This window comes from Sporothrix brasiliensis (genome assembly GCF_000820605.1).
Source record: "Sporothrix brasiliensis 5110 chromosome Unknown Cont20, whole genome shotgun sequence".
NCBI lineage: Eukaryota > Fungi > Ascomycota > Sordariomycetes > Ophiostomatales > Ophiostomataceae > Sporothrix > Sporothrix brasiliensis.
The window spans coordinates 1,727,899-1,746,209 of record NW_024467139.1 but is presented as its reverse complement, the minus strand read 5'-3'; the positions used below and the strand labels follow the sequence as shown (position 1 = coordinate 1,746,209).

The following is an 18,311-nucleotide window of genomic DNA, read 5'->3' as shown; positions in this document are numbered from 1 at the left end:
GTATATTGACGAGACGGCGAGAGATGGCCAGCCAATGGCAATGAGGATATCAATGAGGTACCACAGCGTTAATGGCACGCGGTGTGCTTGTAATGGAGGGTGGAAAGAGGAGAAGAGGAAGAGGGCACGCGTGAAAGGACATCAAAGCGACATCGAAGGGAATGAAAGGAGCCGAGGACGAAGGACCAAATGAAGCGAAAACGTCGGGTCGAAACCCGCTGTTGGGTATGGATCAAATCGAGGACTCTCCAGTGCGCATTTCCTATGGTGCGTTGACGATGTAGACGGAGGGGATGGCGGGAGCGAGGCCCGACCAGGGTAGCGATACATTTTGAAACGGCATTTCATGGTTTGACCTCGTCGGATGCTGATGAAGCGTGCTGAGATCAAAGGCAGGAGTATATACGAGAGTACAACGCTCCTACCCTGTACAAAAACCCCGACGGCTACGTCGCAATCATGCCGTTCACGGGGAAAGAGCGAACACGACTGATGCAAAACAAAGAAAAACAGAGTTAGAACATGCGTAGTGAGACAGGGAAGGTGCAGCCAAGCTCTACATGCAAACCAAGGCCCACGATAAAAGAAACCTCCCGCTCTGCCGCTGGTTGAACCAGGCTCAGGCAGACCTGGCCAGGCCAGGCCCACGTCAATCAGCAATATTTACCCCGCAAACCGCCTAACTGGTTGATCGCGTCGAGGTGGAGACTTACTGGACTTGCTGGGCATGTGCAATTCTGCAACCCTGTCGCCGGTGACGTCGGCAAGCTCATGCTAGCGCCCTTTCCTGTCGAGACAGCGACAAAAAGGGGAAAAAATGTGGCGAAGTTCGTCCTATTGTCTTCTTTCCCGCTGTTCTTCCACCCAGTCAAGACCTTGGCTTGCCTCTTGCCTGCTTGCTTCCTCTTTGGCTTTCGCGCCGCGCTTTCCCTTTTGAACCTTGTGGAAATGGCCCCCGACACGGAACAGCAACCCCCACCCACCATCAGCGTCGCGCACCTGCGCACCTCCCTCAGTGGCCCTGCCCTGGAAGGAGCAGCACCCGCAATAGCCCCCAGTGAAGCTTCGAGCATGCTTGACCAGGATGTACCGGTCTCTTCTCCTATTGGCTCTTGTCAAGTCTGTCCTTTCTTTTTCTCGTCCTGTTACTTTCTTTCATTTGTTTCCTGCGATGCACTGGTGTCTGACACTAATACAAATGGTGTTACGGAGTTCTTAGAAAGGGGAGGCCATATGCTGGAGAGCCACGTTCATTCGCTCCTTCCACCATCGTCGATGCCAGTGGAATCTCGAGCGAATATTTTAGCTAGCGCCAGAGTTGCTGGGGATTGTCCCTCAAAAATCACCCGACACAGGATTGTGATTGTATCCCGAGTCCTTTTGCAAGGTGGCGTTTGACCCTCGCACCCTGTCTGGTGTCGCAGCTGTCCCGCGGCCGCTTCTGGGTGTGATACAGCAGGCGATTCCCCACCGTAGAGATACTAGCGAGATACGGGATTCGTACTACGGGTCGCTCTTTCCTTCCTCAGATGGCCCGATGGCGAGTCTTCTTTGTGGACATCAACCCTCGCTCTTTCCTTTTATTGCTTGCCTTCAAAGACGCTTCGTTCTTTCCTGTACCGGCTGTTGACCGTTTTGCAATAGCACGTAGCTGCATTTCTTGGCTTGACCTGATCTCCAGGCTACCAGCTCTTTCCCCTGAGGCCCTTGTTTCGCCACCGCATCTGACAAAAAACGACGTCACTGCCCCCAAATCAACCGTACAATTGCTTCATATCACCAGAAACACATTCATCTCCTCAAAACACAAACGCAGCGCATAGTGTCACACTGCACTCCGTACCGTCTCTCCGATAGCACCGGCCCCCAAATTATCCTTGTGGACTTGGACTCCAATTGCCTGATCTGATGCAGCGCTAGCACCCCACAGAATAGACCAGCTCCTTTACGACGTACCAGCAGCCAGCCTGCCAGCGTACTTACGGCATATTATTACAAGGGCCTTTCCCTTGGATCGGCAACACTAAATTAGTCCAGAAACGACCTCACCAGCTCACCTCCTCACGTCCCCTCTCTGCCCTCTTCTCTTTGGCCCTCTGGCCCTGTCATTGCAAAGACAGTGGCAAGACGAAGAGAGAACCAGCTCTCCTTTCACTCCCCGCTTCCTTGTCCTCCCTGTCTTCCAAATCCGTTTGCTTGCTGGCACCCTGTAAGTACTGGCTGTTCACTGGCCTGACCCAGGAACCTGGCCTGTTATATATCCTCCTCCGTCGCCGCCCTCTGCCATCCCTTGCCTTATTTCTGTCACACCCTGATCGCTTCTCCTCTCCTCCTGTCACAAAACACAGATAAGAACACATACCACTTTCAGACCATTCATCCCTCAGCTTCCGGTGTCTCTGTCTCGCAGCCTGGGCAAAGAAAGCTCCCATTTCGATCCGGCTGCAGACTCGTTCTGCAGGCCACCATCTCAAGGGTTTCGAAACCCAAGCAGCATCATACATCATTCCCGTGCATAGCCAGCTCCCGCCTCGAACTACTCTTTTGCGCCACTCCCGACCAAGATAGCCCACGAGCCACGCCCTCTTCGCTTTCGTTTACTCTCGAACCCGTCACAGCACCCCTGTCACTCAACCATCTACGACATTTCAGCCCTCAGTTTCCGATACATCTCCATCTCGATCTTTCGTTTCTTATATTCCCGGTTTTCCCTCGACGCTGTTTATATCGGGCGCCTCTTTCTGCCCTGCTTTTCCTTTCACAATGGCCTCAAATAACGACAGCAGCTACCCACCAAACTCGACCGACAACACGTCTCGTAACCGACGTAGCTCCGTTACTTCGGCGGCCCTCTCCAGCATCTTTCGCAGCAACTCGACCTCGAACGCCAACAATGGCACCCCTGCCTTCCCGGGCCCCGTTGGCTCGGCTGCCCTTGACCAGACACGGCGGCGGCGCCTCTCTGTGTCCACAACGGCCGCCCTTGGCCTATCCGGCGCTACAGCAGGCAGCGGTAGCGTCAGTGCGGGCCCCAACGGCGGGATTGGTGCGTCATCGTTTGCAGCGCGCCGCGCAAGCATGTCCACCAACTCGTCGACATCGGACACGGCCTTTGACGAGAACGCCATTGAAGACGACGACGCGCCTCCGGGTAGCGGGTCGCGCAACTCGCCCAATTCTCCCTTTGCACGCCGCATGAGTTTTGGTGCCCAGGCCATGCGTAACCTCCGTGGCCCCGGTGGTACCAGTCCTGGCGGCGCCTCCTCTAACGGTAGGCTGCGCTCCAACTTTTCCAGCACCGCTACTACTGTTGCATCTGGTGGAGGGAGGCAATCACAGCAGCAGCAGCAGCAGCAGTCCTCTGCCTCTGGTTCGCTCTCGCCTGGTTCTTCCTCACCTCGCTCCCCTTCATTGTCCTCTTCTTATGTCTCACCCCGTCCTCCCATCACGATACCAACACAACGGAATGCACCCCGAGGGGCTTCTTTTTCCTATACGGCGGCGAGCCAAGCAAATTCCCATGCACCAGTACTCAGTCCTAGAACTGCTTCTGACAAAATGTTTTTCCCCGCTGCTCGTGCAGACCAAGGATACAACTGGCCTGAGCAGCTTAGGTCTCGTGCCGAGAGCAGTGTGGCGTCCGGCGCCCGGCCCTCGTTCTCCTTTGCCTCGGGAATGGGCAATTCCCCGCCGCGCGGAAGCGGCTTTGGCTCTATGTCGAGCTATGCCCCAGGTGGCAGCTCTGGCCTTCCGGGTGGTATCAGCGGAGGCGTCGGCAGCGGCGGCGGTGTCGGCCTGCGCCACGACCGTGCCAAGTCTGTATCGGACATACCCACACCGGCACCCGCACAGCGTCCTGCTCCGCAGCAGCCCCGCCAGGCTCGGCCGAAGCCAGATCACTTCCAAGAGAGAATCCTCAAGGGTGACTTCTATATGGATTAGACAAGGGAGCAGCGATCTCTATCCCTCTCTTTCACGACTCTTTTTACCTGTTTTTGTTTTTTTATTACGACCAGCTGCATCACAACCGAACGAAAAATCCTACGCCGACTGAGCAGCAGCGCGGGATATATTATATGGCGCCTGGCTTTTTACTCCTACTGTTTTCGACTTTGTTTCATTTTACCTGTCGAACTTTCGAGCTCAACCCAAATTTCAAGTTATGCGAGAACGGATTTTTTGGGTGTTTATACTCACCAGGCGTTTAGTCAAGCTTACACGCTCCTCGGGGAACATTTAAGAGTTGTGTAGCTGGCCCGGCGACGAGGACATGGGATGCAACGCATTAAACGAAACGAGAAATGTGTGGACCACATAGGATGATTTTTATTTCGTTGCACGGCGTTATTGTTTTTTTTTTTTTCATTTTGTCTTTTGTTTCTCTGCTCTTCACTTCTGCAACCTGTCTCATTTTAAATGAACCCTTTATTTGGTCCTGGGCAAAGCAGCCCTGGCAGGAAACCATGTTTTCGTATTCTTCATTGTTTCTTATGGCGGTATGTCTCGAGGTGCCTTCTTGTTGACATTTTATTTCTTTTTTTTGGCTTGTTTCAAACCTTCATTCCATTTCTTCTGGGGCACGACTTCTCCGCCGTTTATTCAACTTTGACGCAAATTGTTATGTATTGTTTTCCTGGGTTCTCCGCCGCTGTGGCGTTCGAGCTGGAAAGAAAATGCCAAAAATAGCTGACCGAAAACGGAGGTGCTCCGTTTTTCGATATTTTCTTCTTGCCATTTATGTCATTTGATTTCCCTTGTTTCAAGAGATGGAATGGACGGTATCGGCACTAAATTGGAACCATGTACAGGATGGAAGACTAGGGTTTATGCACCGAAGGCTCATTGTATGATAACAAATGGACCAAGTGAGGCTTGTCCTTATTAATAACTTTTGTTGACCTTTGGGCACTTTATTTTCTTCAACGAATAAAAATGTGACAACATTATATCACTGGACCGTTCGATGTAGAGTTGTGAAGCCTGTCATTAGATATCGACCCAAGTTGTCCGCTAAAGTCGTAAACATGCCAATAATACAATAAACGCCAGGGTATTGTGTCAAAACAAATAAAATCAAAAACCCAGCAAATAGTGTCATAAAAAGGCGTATACAGAAGCCAACATTCGGCTTATCCGGGACTAAAATTGAAAGGCTTCGCCACCACCAAACCACGGGTCGGCCAGAATGTAGTTGAGGCCATCACTCAAGTTCATGTTGTCGGCGCCGTCGGACAGGCCCACGAGCGTCAGGTCCACGGCGTACTCGAAGTTGTCACCCAGATTGAGGTCCGGGTACTGGGCCATGTAGTCGGCCGTGGACGGCGGTGGCGGCATGAGTGAGGACACTTGTTGCTGCTGCTGTGGATCGGACGTCTGGCCGCTGTTGCCAGTGCCGGCGCCAGTGGTAGCGGCATTGCCGTTGTGGGCGCCATTGCTGAGACTGCTATAGAATGGTGGCCAGGGCGGGATGGTGTTGACGGCGGCAGCGGGGCCAACCCCTTGCTGTTGCTGCTGGTGCTGCGGCATGCCTGACGCAGCTGCTGTTGTCGCTGCATTGGCGGCGTAGTCGTTGGCGGCAATCTCGGAAAGTAGCTGGAGTGGCGTGTTCGCCGAAGAGTAGATGCCCGATGGGGCCTGCATCTGGTGCTGGGTCTGCGGTTGCGGTTGTTGCTGGACCTGGCTGCTGCTGCTGCTGTTGTTGTTGATACCGATGTTGTTCGCATTGGGGGTGGTGCCCGACGTCACTGACGGGGAAGGCGTGGCTGTTGCCGATGATGTGGAGGCTGCTCGAGGGTGGTTACCGTTGGAGGTGCCAGTGCTGCTGTTCGTGTTATTATTAATGGTCGACAAGAACGCCGACGAGGGCACATAGGATTGCGACGCAGAACCGCCTGGCGTCCCGGCCGCAGCGGGTGAAGCAACACGGTCTTGCTGCGGCTGCGGCTGCGGCTGCTGCGGCGGTTGAGACTGCTCCTGGTCCGCCGCCCCTTGGCTGCTCGAGGACTCGCCGTTCTCCTGCTGGCCGGCGCCGCCTTCACGAGCCTCGAAGGGATTGTGGGCCTGCTGCTTGAGGAACCACGACCGGATCATGGCCAGAACAATCATAAACTTGCCCGCTGGCCGCGACCGGTTGCCGGCGGCTGTCGCGCGGAACTTGTCAAGCAGAGCATTGAGGTGCTGCTCGACCTTCATGTGCTCCTTGTTGATCACCTTGCCGAGCTCCGAGTTGGGGGACGATGCAAAGAGATAGAGCTTGATCATGACCACGGTGGCGTAGGCCACGCGCACAAAATTGAAGATGGGGATGCACCGCAGGGACTGGATGTCCATGCCAAGAAATGCGTCAAAGATACCGTCGATAGCAAGGAGACATGCCGTCAGCGCACGGATGTGCGCAGGTGTCAGCGTCGCATCGCCAATGAGCGCCTCTTTCGTCGACTCGGCCGTGTACGGCGTCTTGAAGTCGTCGTTGCCGTTCTCGGTCTGAAGTGCAATTTCATGCATGTAGAGGCTCAGCACCTCGAAACTCAGTCGCAGGGAGGCTAGAGTCAAACGTCAGCATTGGGCATTACAGACAGACCACAAAGAATATTGAGCGCAGTGTATTCGCTCGACGTACGTTGTAGCAGGTTGCGCGGGATGGTCGATTTGTACCGCTCCAGCTCGCGCTCAAAGCCACGCAAGGCGTACTGTGTTCGTGGATCCGCAATATTGATCACGGTGGCCGGGTCGTCCATGGAAAACTGCTGTCCTACCTCTTCGGCCATGCGGTGTGTCCAGACGAGGTGGCACAGGTACTTGTCCGACGGGGCGGCGTCGGGCGACGACTCGAGCACTTCGACGCACTCGGTCATAAACGAGGTCCAGCGAACCAGGTTTGGTCGGTGCAGAGCCATGGCCGTGTTGGACGTCATAAAGTAGCACGCCAGCCACGTCCGCCGGCCTTCGATGCTGCACGGGTCGGGCAGCGGGTACTTTTTGAACGGATTGTCGCGCCAGCCACCAAAAGGAGGGCCAATACGTGCACCTGGAGCGGCACGAAAGCCGCCGCGGAGTATGCTCGAGCTGGCGAACCCCGAGCCAGGGCCGCCCACAACGGCGCCCCCCGCGCCACGCCCGCCACCAGCACCGCCTGGCCCGTTACCCTGTCGCCGCTTGCCAAGGCCAATTTCGATGGCCATGACGGCAGCAGTGTGGACCAGCTGGTAGAACTTGAGCTCTTCAAAGTGTTCAGGGGGCCAGTACCAGATGACGGCCACCTGCAGCGCCTGTACGAGTTCCAGGCTCTTCTCGCCCACGACGAAAACCTTCTCGGCAAAGATCTGCATCAGCTCCTTGACAATGGCGCGCTGGATGTCCGACATCTCGGTTGTCGACGCGGCCATGATGGACAGGAACAGGACGGGCTTCGTCTTGCGAATGTCGGCGGCGGTCGTGCCGGGCGGAAATACAACGGCTGGCATATGACGTGTCATCTGATCGGTATACCGCTGGAACAGCTCCACCGCCTTTTCCATCGTCAGCAGGCCGCGGTCGATGATGTCCGCGTACTCGGTGCCAAACCGGGATGTGCCGCCCACGCCACCAGCCGGGCTGCGTGCCATGCCATATGCTGGCGAGGCCTGCGGCTGTGGCGGCGGGTGCCGTGGTTCTTGCACGTTATGCCGTTGGGATGGCCGCGCATGCTGGGATGCGTGGCCGTGCGGCGGGTTGTGGCCGAGGCTGTGGTGGGTGTGGTAGCTCTGGTAGGGATTCTCACGCATCGACGGCGACTCATCGCTGGCGGTTGATCCTGCTCGAGAGCCCGAGCCACCCCGCGAACCCGGGCCATTGCCCCCGGCACCAACAACACCAGTCGCCTCGCGGATCTCGGAGAACTTGCGCTTCTGCCCGGCCATAACCATGGGAGGTGGTCCATTGGAGAACGGGCTCCGTCCCACTGTGCTCGTCGAATAGGGGCTGTGGGGTGGTGCCGGCCCTGACAGCCCATGTATAGGTGGCAGGTCGCGGCCGCTGACACCTCCGATCGATGTCGTCGACGTGCTTCGTGGGCCGACTGGCGGTAGTTGTGGAGGGTCCAGGTGCGGTGGCCATTCGCGCAGGATGCCGTTGCCACCGCTGGCGCTGATCGACATCCGGCCGTTGCCGCTGTTGCCGCCATCGTCACGGCCAGGACCAGAGGTGCCGCTCCCGGCCGGCCCAGGACCTGTCTGCCTTGTCATCTGCAGACTGGCGGTCAACGCGTCAATCTTCTTCTCCAGCTCGGCAACGCGGCTGTCTGTCTTCTTTTGTCGTCGGCGTGTCGGTTGCGTTACGATGCACTGGCGACCCGCCTTCGCGCACCGGCGACACGGTGTCTCGGGCGGAGCGTTCGGATCCATATCACAGCGGACCTTGAGGCCGCGGCAGGCTTCACAGGCACGGGGTTTCTTGGCATCAGCTGCATTGCCGCCGCCAGCACCGCCGGCACTAGTACCAGCAGCACGGCTTTGGCTCTGCTGTGCATAGCCAGGGCGGGAGACGGCGGGCAAGTGCGAGGTCCCTTTGGCAGCCTGTGTACCACCGCTGCCGTTGGCATTGCGGTCCCCTTCTGCCTGCGCATCGGCGTCTTCGTCGCCGTCGCCATCACCATCCTCTCCGTCCTCATCGGAGGGCGACAGGCTTGGTGAATCGGTTGTCGCGGGAGAGTAGCCCTCGGCCGGATTCGGATACGAGGGTTGCTGCAGTCGTGACGCCGTGCTTGGCGCCGCTGCCGCTTCCGATGAATCCATCGAAGACAAAGGAGGGAGGATTGAGGTGGAGGTGGAGGAGGGGCTGGCTTGGCTGCCGTTGTTGCCTGTTGTTGGCGAGGTTGTTGATGCACCCGGCGCCTGTGGCCGGAGACTGCCCAGGGCGGAGGCAGCGCCACCCACCATACGGGATCAAGAGCAGGAGGAGGGAGGGGAAAGATGCGGAAGAGAGTCGAGAGAGCGAGTCGAATACGACAAGTCCTGTCGCCGCGGGAAGTTCGTTAATCAAAGGCAAGATGGTCGAAAACAGACGAGGCGTTCGTCGGCAAAAATGGGTAAAGCGAGGACCGCCCTGGACGAGCAACGGCCGCCCACTACCAAGCAACGCGAAGATCGGAAAGAGGCCCAATGAACTGGTCGCCGCGTGGCAGCCTGAGCAGCGAGGACGGTATGTACGCAAGACGTCCCGGACTCAAATTAAGCTCAAATTGGGTTGAATTAAGGGGTTCCCAGCCGCGGGCAGAAGCGCATGCGCAAAACAAAATGCGTCGTCAAGGGATGCTGTCACACGTGCCTTGTTGTGTGATGTCGTCGGGCACAGAGGTAGGTCATCAGAATGGTGTGGTGTCAGTAACGTTTGTGTGAGGTTCAAAGTGGGTTGGCATCGTGTAGCATAATCTGCCTCGACTTGCGATGGTGTTTTGGCGGAGGTGACAGCGTCCGAAGTGCCGATGTATTATGCGGGTGGAGAGATGGGGCTACTGGCTGGTGGTGAGGACAGTGTGGCTGCGGACAGTTGGGTCAGCGTGGAGAACTACGGAAGGTACGCTGGGCGGCACTTTCCAAATTGTCCCCTGTTGTGTGATTACAGAGAGGGAAGGACCTTTTTACGCGCGAGTAACATAGCACGGAGAAAGAGCGACCAGGAATGCCAAATAGGCCGGCGCTGGGCCAAATGTACATGTATCTTACGAATGGAAAGGGCGGACCCGGAAGAGAAGTCCAGGAAGGACCTAGACCCAGAAGAGGACTAGCTGACTCTTCGGGCAATGGACAAGTCCACTAAGAGTCAGATTTACAACGAATAGTCCACCTGCCATGGGATCGTGATTGGTTATTTTTTGCAAGTGGAGCAGGGCAGTGTCGGAACTTTCCAGCATGGCAGGTGCGCCTGTAGGCAAGAGCCGGCGAAGAATGAAAACGGACAAGGCCAAGCGCACTTTCCCAGGGACAATGCCTCCAACGGAGAACAGAGTCATATGAGAAACAGCCATGTTGTGTTTAATATGGAAAGCGCCACTCTTTGACCACGAGGTACGACGGGCAGAGTATTCATAATGTATGACGCTCCATCCATAAGGACACAGAGTACAGAATACTCTATTTGCTCTCGCTTTCACGCCCTTGGGTGCTCCATTATCCTCACGCGCGGCCATCGATTCTGGGATACTTGAGTTTCTACACAATTCGGGTCAATCATCTGTCAATCGTCTTTTATTGGTTATATGCATCTGCTTCAAAGGCGCCGTGCCACCTCATCGTGTCCAATCTGTATGGGCGACTTCGAAATACAAAACAAAGACATAAAGAAATTGCAAACACATCTTCTGCCACCCAAATGTGAACTCGGATCGTTCCGTTTAACGCCATGCTGAAAAGGATGGGTGGACAAACAACCCGTGGCAGCATGCTGCCCGTCCACCTGGCCGCGCAATGCCGAGCTCTCTCGTCCACTCGTCATATTAGATAATATACACTTTGATAAGAGTTGCAGAAACGTGACTCTTTTCCGCAAACTGAATGGCGTAGGAGTACAAAATCAATCCGGTATAGAGCCCCAAAAGAAATATAAGAACACAAAATGAGAACGTAAAATGCAGCACGACAAAAAATGAGAAAGAAAACCAGAAAAAAGCAACATGCGCCGGGCCGCCCAGGGGTATCCCGGCAGCAAAACAGTTAGGGCGGGCCCGGCGATTCACGCACACATGCACACACTCCCATACCCACGCCTGGTATCATTGCATTGGTGGGGTGGAGTAGGCTCGGTAGGTGCAAATGGCTGGCATTTGTGCAACACACTGAAGTATCAGGTTTGGCTTGTCAAAAGCGAGGGGTCGTGTAGCTGGGTCGCAATGCCGAAGGCCAGTATCTCTAATACCGGTTGCCTGGCCCAGGGCGCCTGGTACCCTGCTGCTGGTTGAGGTTCATCGCCGGACTGCTGGGAAGGATCGCACTCTCGCGCCGGCTGTTGCGCTCATACGCAGCTAGTCCACCATTGTTATTCCCTTCATACAGCGGCCGGTCGTAACCAGGATTGTTGCGAACTGGGTTGGGCGCCGGAACTTGCATCGGGTCATACCCAGCCGGTACCACGAAGCCACTTTCGTACGCCGGCCGAAGAGACACTTGAGAGTTGCCCTGTTGCTGAGACAGGTACTGAGGCTCGTAGGTTGTCATGCGCTGCTGCTGCTGTTGCGCCGATTTTGGAAGCGGAAAACTCGGAGGCGGCTGCATCGGCGGTGGCGTGGGCGTCGACCGCAACTGCACCTGTGATCCAGCGGAGCTCATCAAGACTGGAGGCGGCGTTTGCGTGTTCCGGCCGCCGTTGCCGCCGTTCTTAATGGCATCCAGCAGACGCTGTCGGTGGGGAGATTCACCGGCATGAGAGGTCGACGGTCGCTGGGGGAGCGGGTCGATCGTTGTCCCGGTTGACATTGATGACAAAGACGGGCGCCGGTCGTGGGGCTCATCTGATACAGGCGATGGCAGCTCGTATTCCTCGGGCTCGATGCCGAAAATAGCCTCGTAGTTCTGCAGTAGTAAAGCAAAGACGGGCGCCGGGATGTTCAGCGTCGGTGAGAAGACAATGCCCACGTTGCGCACCGTCATCTTGTTGCGGTCCGAGTTGTTGATGATCCGGATCAAGAAAGCAATGAGATACTTGAGAAGCGTGGCATTGGGCTGTGGCAAATGCGTGGCAAGCTCGGCCAGAGCCGAAAGCTTCTCTTCATGGTTGGGCATTTCTGTCACAGACAAGAACTGCATGTGCAGGTCCCGCGTCAAGATGGTCGTCGGCAGTTCACGTAGATACATCTTCAGCAGCGAAGCAACAGCGTGGATGTCGTGGTAGGTCTTGTCGTTGAGCAAGTCAACGTCGCTTTCATTGTTGAACCGTTCGCGAAGCTGCTTGATCAGCACGTTCGATCCGCTGAGACGGAAAATACCCTCCTCGTACACTGCATTGCGAGCTTCCAAGTACTGAATGCAGCGGTACACAACAGCAGGAAGAGGCACATTGACATCGACAGGTGAATTGTAGCGAACAGCCTCCGCCAACGGAGCACCGAAGACCTGGCGGTGGGGGCTGTTGCCGCCACCACTACCAGAACCTGCAGGACCGCCAGAGTTGCCGTCACCGAAGAGAGAGTCAGATGGTCCGTCAGTAGATGTCCGGTTCTTCGCTCCAAACCCGAAGAAACTCCGCTTCCTCGCTTTCTTCTCGTCCACAGTCGGTGGCGCCAGGCCCGTGCCGAGCATCGAGCGGCCAACCCAAGCAGATGAGTCCGAAATGACCTGGGGGTCCCGAGGTGCAGAGATTGCGTACGGAGACTGGGACGACATGGTCTGAGGAGCGTCCGAGTCTTGCGAATTGCGCCGCTGCCGGCCCCCGGGCACGCCGTGGGGAATCTCGCCCGCTTGCGTCGCGTCGTAACTGACACCGATAAGACCATCTTTTCCAAAGGATTGCTGCGGTTGTGACTGCTGAGCCGACGCTTGCTGCTGCTTTTGCAGCTGCTTCTTGTTCTGGGTAAGCTTTTTCTTCGTCGCGGATGAGCCATTCGGCCGGCTTGAGTCGTTGGAGGATTGTGGCCGGTCCGGGTCAAGAGTACCAGGGACGCCTGAGACAGACGGTGCATCGTCCTCATCGCCTTCATCGCGATAGTCGATCCAACGAAGAAGAGAGTCCACCCATATATCACGCTCGTGGTCACTTTCGGCGCAAAGAACGTGCTTCGTGAGTGCTGTAGGGTCCTTCTTCTTGGGTTCCAGGATCAAAAAGGCATGGCGGTACTGGTTGTCAAGTTCGTCGGAAGCATTACTGCTCACACCGCCACGAGCAGGCGATGAGGCGTCGCCGTGTTGGGATTGCTTTCCAATCTGTGCGTTCTGCAGCTTGATGGTACCCAAGTGGGCGCCACCGGGTGTCTCGTAGTACTTCAGATGCGGGCCGTCAAGGACAAAGAAGCGCGCCTTCCAGCCGCCAAAGTTCTTGCCCCGCTTCGTCAGATAGCCGGTCTTGATCGGCCGATCACCAAATTTGATTTTGGCCTTGTTAGCTTGTGCCTCCTTCCGGACCTCAGCCGATGTCGAGCCTGTCTCATCTGCGTTGGGAGGTAGCGTATTGGTTGACAAGTAGCGGCAAAGATCCATTGCCGTGCTGTTGTCCAGCTGAGTGTTGAGAAGCTCGTCCAGGTAGTGGTCCAGTGCTTGACGACGGGCGTCGAGCTTAGCTGGCGCATGGCCACTGAAGAGAGAGCGGTCCGGTGTTCTAGCTGTGAAAGCTGGGCACTGCTTTAGGCGTTGGTCCAGTTTTGCAAGGGAAGCAGAGTCCTTTTCAACACGCCACAGCTCTCCACCATCTGCGCGAGAGAAGACGGCCAAGGTGAAGACCGGGTCTTCCTCCAGCTGTGTGAGCGAAATCAGGCTAGCCCGAGACGGCTTCATACGGGACGAGGCCACCTTGATATCGATCGAAGGCAGAGCGTTTGGCGGGAGCAGCAAATCGGGGAATTGCTCGGTCACAAAACCCTTGAAGATACGAGTACGCTCTGTCGGGCCCTCATGGCTGTTGACCGACTTGACTGACGGGCTCGATGGTGCTCCTGAAGATGCAGTGTCACTCGACTTCTTAATGATATTGAGAGGTTTCGGGGACGAAAGCGTCAGAGGTTCTCCGGGCGCAGGAGAGGGCGTCTGAAGTGGAGTGTTCGGCGGCAGAGGGATCGGCTGACGAGGAGGACGGGGCGATAACGGAGCTGCGCCAGCAGCCGTACCAAAGTTACCAACCATTCTCGGTGAAAGAGGAGGGGAATGCATTGGCGAGCGGGGTATGGCGTTGCCCGCCATAGGCCGGGGGCTCGACGGCAAGCCGGGGCTGAGCAAAGGAGCTGCTAAGCTTCTCTGCACAGTGACGATATTGTTGGTGATGTCGCCATCATCGCTCAACATGCCATCCAGAGAGTTTGGCTGCTGGAGGGCGGCCTGGGAGAGCATCAAGCTTGGCGGTACAGTATCAGGGGCAGCAGTCGGTTGACCAGCCGACTTGGGTGTGTTGTGAGCGCTGTTGCTCTTTTTACTCTTCTTGGACAAACTCCGCACCTCAGCCTCTTGAATTGCAAGAATCTCCCGCTCACGGTCGTCTTCCTCTCTAGTTCTCCGCCGACCTCTCTTCTCCTTCTCGGAAGTCTCGGTCACTTCCAGCAGCGAGTCGTAGTCAGAGTCCGACTCGAGGACCTCGTCGTCGATGGGAATGGTGGGGTTAGGGCGGGGGTCCCGTAGCATTAATGGAGCCGGTGGAGGCTTGCGCGGTGGTGGCGCCGGCGGCGGTGGGAACTGCGAGACGCTTTCGTCGGACGAGGCAGCAGGAATTTGGGGGGGTGGAACTTGTGGCGGTTTGCTAGGTAGGCTACGCGATGGCGGAATAGAGAGGTTGATGGGAATGTCGTTGGCAGCATTGGCCGTGTGACGAGCATTATCGGCTGCACGCTCCTCAGCATCGTGGTCATAATTGTCCAATGCATGATCTTGCGGCCGGGGCATCGACTCAACGGGGTCCAAAATGTCACCGACAACAGACGCAGCCGCGACGGATGGTTGGTCAGCTGGTGGTGTTATTGGGTAAGGAGCCAAGGCCATATCCACCGGCGAGTGCAGAGGAGATTGCAGCGGCGAGTCCTTGACGCTCACGGGCGATGAGGGGACATCTTCCGACGTTACTCTATTGATTGCCCCGGCACTCAACGCGGGGAGGGTTGCAGTCGGTGCGCTACCATCCTGCCTGTCGTTCTGCTGTTGTTGCTGCGGCAGCTTAGATGAAGAGCTTTCCGGGGCAGAGAGAACTGACGGGCGGACATGATCTGGCAAAATCTCTTTGACTTTCTTTCGGTACTTTTCCTTGTCCTTGAGAGCTCGCTCCAGATCCTTGTTGAGGCCAAGAATCATAGCCCGCTGTTTATCGACCAGACGCCATAGCTGTGCATTCTGCTGAGACTGGGCTTGCTTCTCTTTAAGTAGGTGCTCAATCACAGCCTCTGCGCTGCCGGCAGCCTTGATGATGGAGGGAATGTCGTGTGTCGTGACGCTGTCGGTTGAGTTTTTCCGCGCGGACGAACCAGTCGATAATGCTGACACGCCGGAGTCGATTGAAGCGTTTCGGGGCGCTCCATTTGCCTCGGCACGAGTCGCTGTGGAAGGGCCTGCCATGACTGCCCGTGATGAGATTGTTCCACCTGCGAGAGGCTTTGGGGTCACAGCGGAGTCAGAAACGCTTCGATTGTCATTCGGGAAACGGGGAGAAACCGCAGGTCTAGAAGTATGGCTGTTAGAAATTGGAATCGAAAAAAAAAAAAGAAAACGCTTGTAATTATAAGAACAAACAAAGACCAAAAGAGCAACACAGTGAAGACGAGAGACTGGCAGATTGATTGCCCAACGTGAGCACAACATCTATCTAGCAGTTCGTCTCATTGGTCCAAGTTAAGGAGCGAATGCAGATGGGTTATTTTCGCAAGGTAAAAATAAAGAGATATAGAGGGAAAGAACGAAGGGGAGCGACTCGGATGCGCACTGTACGAACATGGGATTTGATATCTCTTCCACGGGCGTAGACGCTCCGGAGGAGTCGCTGTTGAAATACGTTTTCTCGGCACCCAAACTCTGATCACGTTGAAGTTGAGGGGATTCTGGGCCGGTAGTCACGATCTGAGGAATGTCGAGGGGCTCTTGTGAGCTGGTACTGGTGGTGTCTCGCGGACTGCCGTTCGGCTGCTGTGAATCGGGGAAAGGAAAGCTGAAGCCCGACGGCGTCGATGTGATCGGGGGCGATATAGCAGTGCTCGTATGGAGCGGGCTTGGAGCTGGTTTTCTTTGAGACCTGTATTCGATGAAGATGAAGAACAAGAAAGTAGAGATGGATGATTAATTAGCAATTGAGTTGTCCAGTGGTGCTACAGTGTGGCAGATGGGGGCAGCCGCGGCAGGATGGCCTGGCAAGAGACGTAGAGAAATGGGCAGGGGGTGGTGGAAACAGTGCCAGGGCTCTCCAATGGTTTCTCTGTGAGACGTTGCGCCTGGGGTTGCACAGCCTTCCGCACAGAGAAGTATATGGACCGCCAGACTTATCTTCCTTCGAGAACAATTCCCAATCACAAAGTAGCAAGCATCAAGTAGTGCCTAAAGAGTCCTTCGAGTGGTTGAGGCACGCGGGCAGAACAGGCGGAGAGGAATCAAGGGCACGCGAGCGGAAGATTTGTGCCATCCACAGAAACAACAGAGAGCACAGGCCTGTCGCAGAAGCAAAGGTAAAGCAGACCCGAAAAAGAAAAGCAGTCACATAGATACGCAGACACGGACAGGGTTGTGCCGGCGACAGGAGGAGAATAAGGGGGGAAGAGTGAAGGGAGGAGAAATGGCAGGGGCGGAAACCAGAATGTGTGAACCAACTTACCTCGACGAGATAGAGGAGTTGGCATTGACGCTCGTCTGAAGGAGAGCCGAACGCCCGGCACCGGAAGAGGAGGGGCGTTGTGTCTGCGCTCTGCTCGAGCCAGGTGAGCTGTTGCTGTTGTTGTTATCCGAGGAAGGTCGCGAGTAGGAGGTGGGCGAGGATGTAAAAGAGGGCGACGGAGAAGGGGACACAGAGACAGGGAACGACGAGGAGGAAGAGAGCGTCGGCGAGGAGGGCGAGGCGGGCAGGCTGCCGTAGTGCTGTTGATGTTGATGTTGCGGATAGTATGAACGATCCTGTCGCTGGACTGGAGACTGGAGGGTAGGCAATATGTGCGGTGGCTGTTGATGCTGGCGCTGATATTGGTGTTGCTTCTGCTGTTGGAGTGACGGCTGCTGTGGCTGCCGTTGTTGATACTCATACTGGTGCTCGTGGTAGTCTGCAGAACCTATCGGCCCAGGGCCATTGTCGGGTGGAAACTGCGACATGGTTTCCAAAGCGCACGCGGGCAGAGAGGCGGCCTGAGACGATGCAGGAGAACAACCCAGTCAGAGACTGGAGGCCGGAAGGGGTGTCTTCACCACGAGGTGGGAGGCGTGGGAGGAGTGGGAGGGAAAGGTCGGGTTGGGATGGAAGCGGGCGGGAGACGTCGAGTGACAGCCAATGGGCGAAACGACGAGAGAGAAAGAGGACTGAGGACAAGAGGACGGGGTGTGAGGAGTAACAGGGTAGCCACTGTGCGAGACAAGAAACAAAGCCAGGGCAGTGGGCGACAATCGTGGACCCAGCGAGGGTCAGTGCTCGGCGAACCACAGGGCAGCCTCACAGGAGGTTTCGAGATGCCTGGATAACCCTGATTGACGTCGCATATACTCAGTACTCAGTAGCAGTGGGACGGCAGGCGGTAGCAGCGAAGGTATTGCTGCAATAATTGACGGGGGGGGGGATGCGGCGCGAGGATTCTTGTGAACGGTAAGGCCGTGCAAAGCGGGCCAAGTGACAAGAACATAAAGTTTTTGAGTCGGAGCAATTGACAAATTGACTGGACAAACGACAAGGCAGGCCAGATCAGGTTAAGAAAAATCGCCCCCGAAAATTGGTCAAAGGACGTGGAACCGCCGGCTTACAGACTGCCGGATTGGCTCGGCTGGGGTATTGGCTATGCACCACTTCGCGCCAGCCAAGCAAAAGAATCGATGACCAGGCGGTAGTGCGGTGGGAGTATCGTGCGTTGGTATATGGGCGGCACCAGAGTGTGGCCGCTGCGTGGTAATTAGGGCTGGTCGTGATGTGGCAGAGAAAAGATTTGAGGCATCAAGGAGGCTGAAAAGGCAGACGTCAAAATACACGACGTATTTCGAAGTATCCCAGAGGAGGAAGGAGTGTTCGGCCCCAGTGGCAAGGTTGGGAAGGTGGACACCGGAGCAAAGACTGGAGAGAGTAACAGACACCCACCTTCCAACCTGCCTGACAAGCCAGAACAAAAAAAAAAAGGAAATTACGAGCACTGGCGCGCCCCCAAACAGAGACACCGTCACGCAAAGTACGGCCGGGCCTAGTCGCGATTACCTAAGCGAGAAACGGTTTGGCAGCGACTTCCCTTTAGCTCATAGCTGGATGTGCTGGTGGACTTTGGAAGATACGACAAACATGGCAGGAACTGATATACGCTGGCGTCGCTCCTGTCTTGAACAGTGCATTCTGAGCAATAACCAGCAAGAGCAACCGAGATACATAAACAAGCTCGCGCGAAGTCAAAGGAAAGAAAAGAAAGAAAAAAAAACACAACAAATCTGTTCAAGTCGACATTTATTTTAGAGCAGCACTCCCCGACACGTATCTTACGGCTCGCC

At 56.0% G+C, this 18,311-nt stretch overlaps 3 protein-coding genes across 3 annotated transcripts; 1 reads left to right on the top strand and 2 right to left on the bottom strand.

Annotated features, from left to right (window-relative positions):
• Positions 1 to 2,763: 2,763 nt before the first annotated feature.
• Positions 2,764 to 3,942, top strand: SPBR_07429 (uncharacterized protein; the record flags this gene model as incomplete). The annotated part of the gene is made up of 2 exons (XM_040765683.1): positions 2,764 to 3,271; positions 3,584 to 3,942. 2 exons carry the CDS (start codon positions 2,764 to 2,766, stop codon positions 3,940 to 3,942), a joined length of 867 nt encoding a protein of 288 aa, XP_040616459.1.
• Positions 3,943 to 5,139: 1,197 nt separating this feature from the next.
• SPBR_06420 (c6 zinc finger domain containing protein) lies at positions 5,140 to 8,915 on the bottom strand (the record flags this gene model as incomplete). Its single annotated transcript, XM_040764676.1, has 2 exons — positions 5,140 to 6,542; positions 6,620 to 8,915. 2 exons carry the CDS (start codon positions 8,913 to 8,915, stop codon positions 5,140 to 5,142), a joined length of 3,699 nt encoding a protein of 1,232 aa, XP_040616458.1.
• A 1,968-nt stretch (positions 8,916 to 10,883) lies between these two features.
• On the bottom strand, positions 10,884 to 15,215 carry SPBR_06378 (RalA-binding protein 1; the record flags this gene model as incomplete). The annotated part of the gene is made up of 1 exon (XM_040764635.1): positions 10,884 to 15,215. One exon carries the CDS (start codon positions 15,213 to 15,215, stop codon positions 10,884 to 10,886), a length of 4,332 nt encoding a protein of 1,443 aa, XP_040616457.1.
• Positions 15,216 to 18,311: the final 3,096 nt, after the last annotated feature.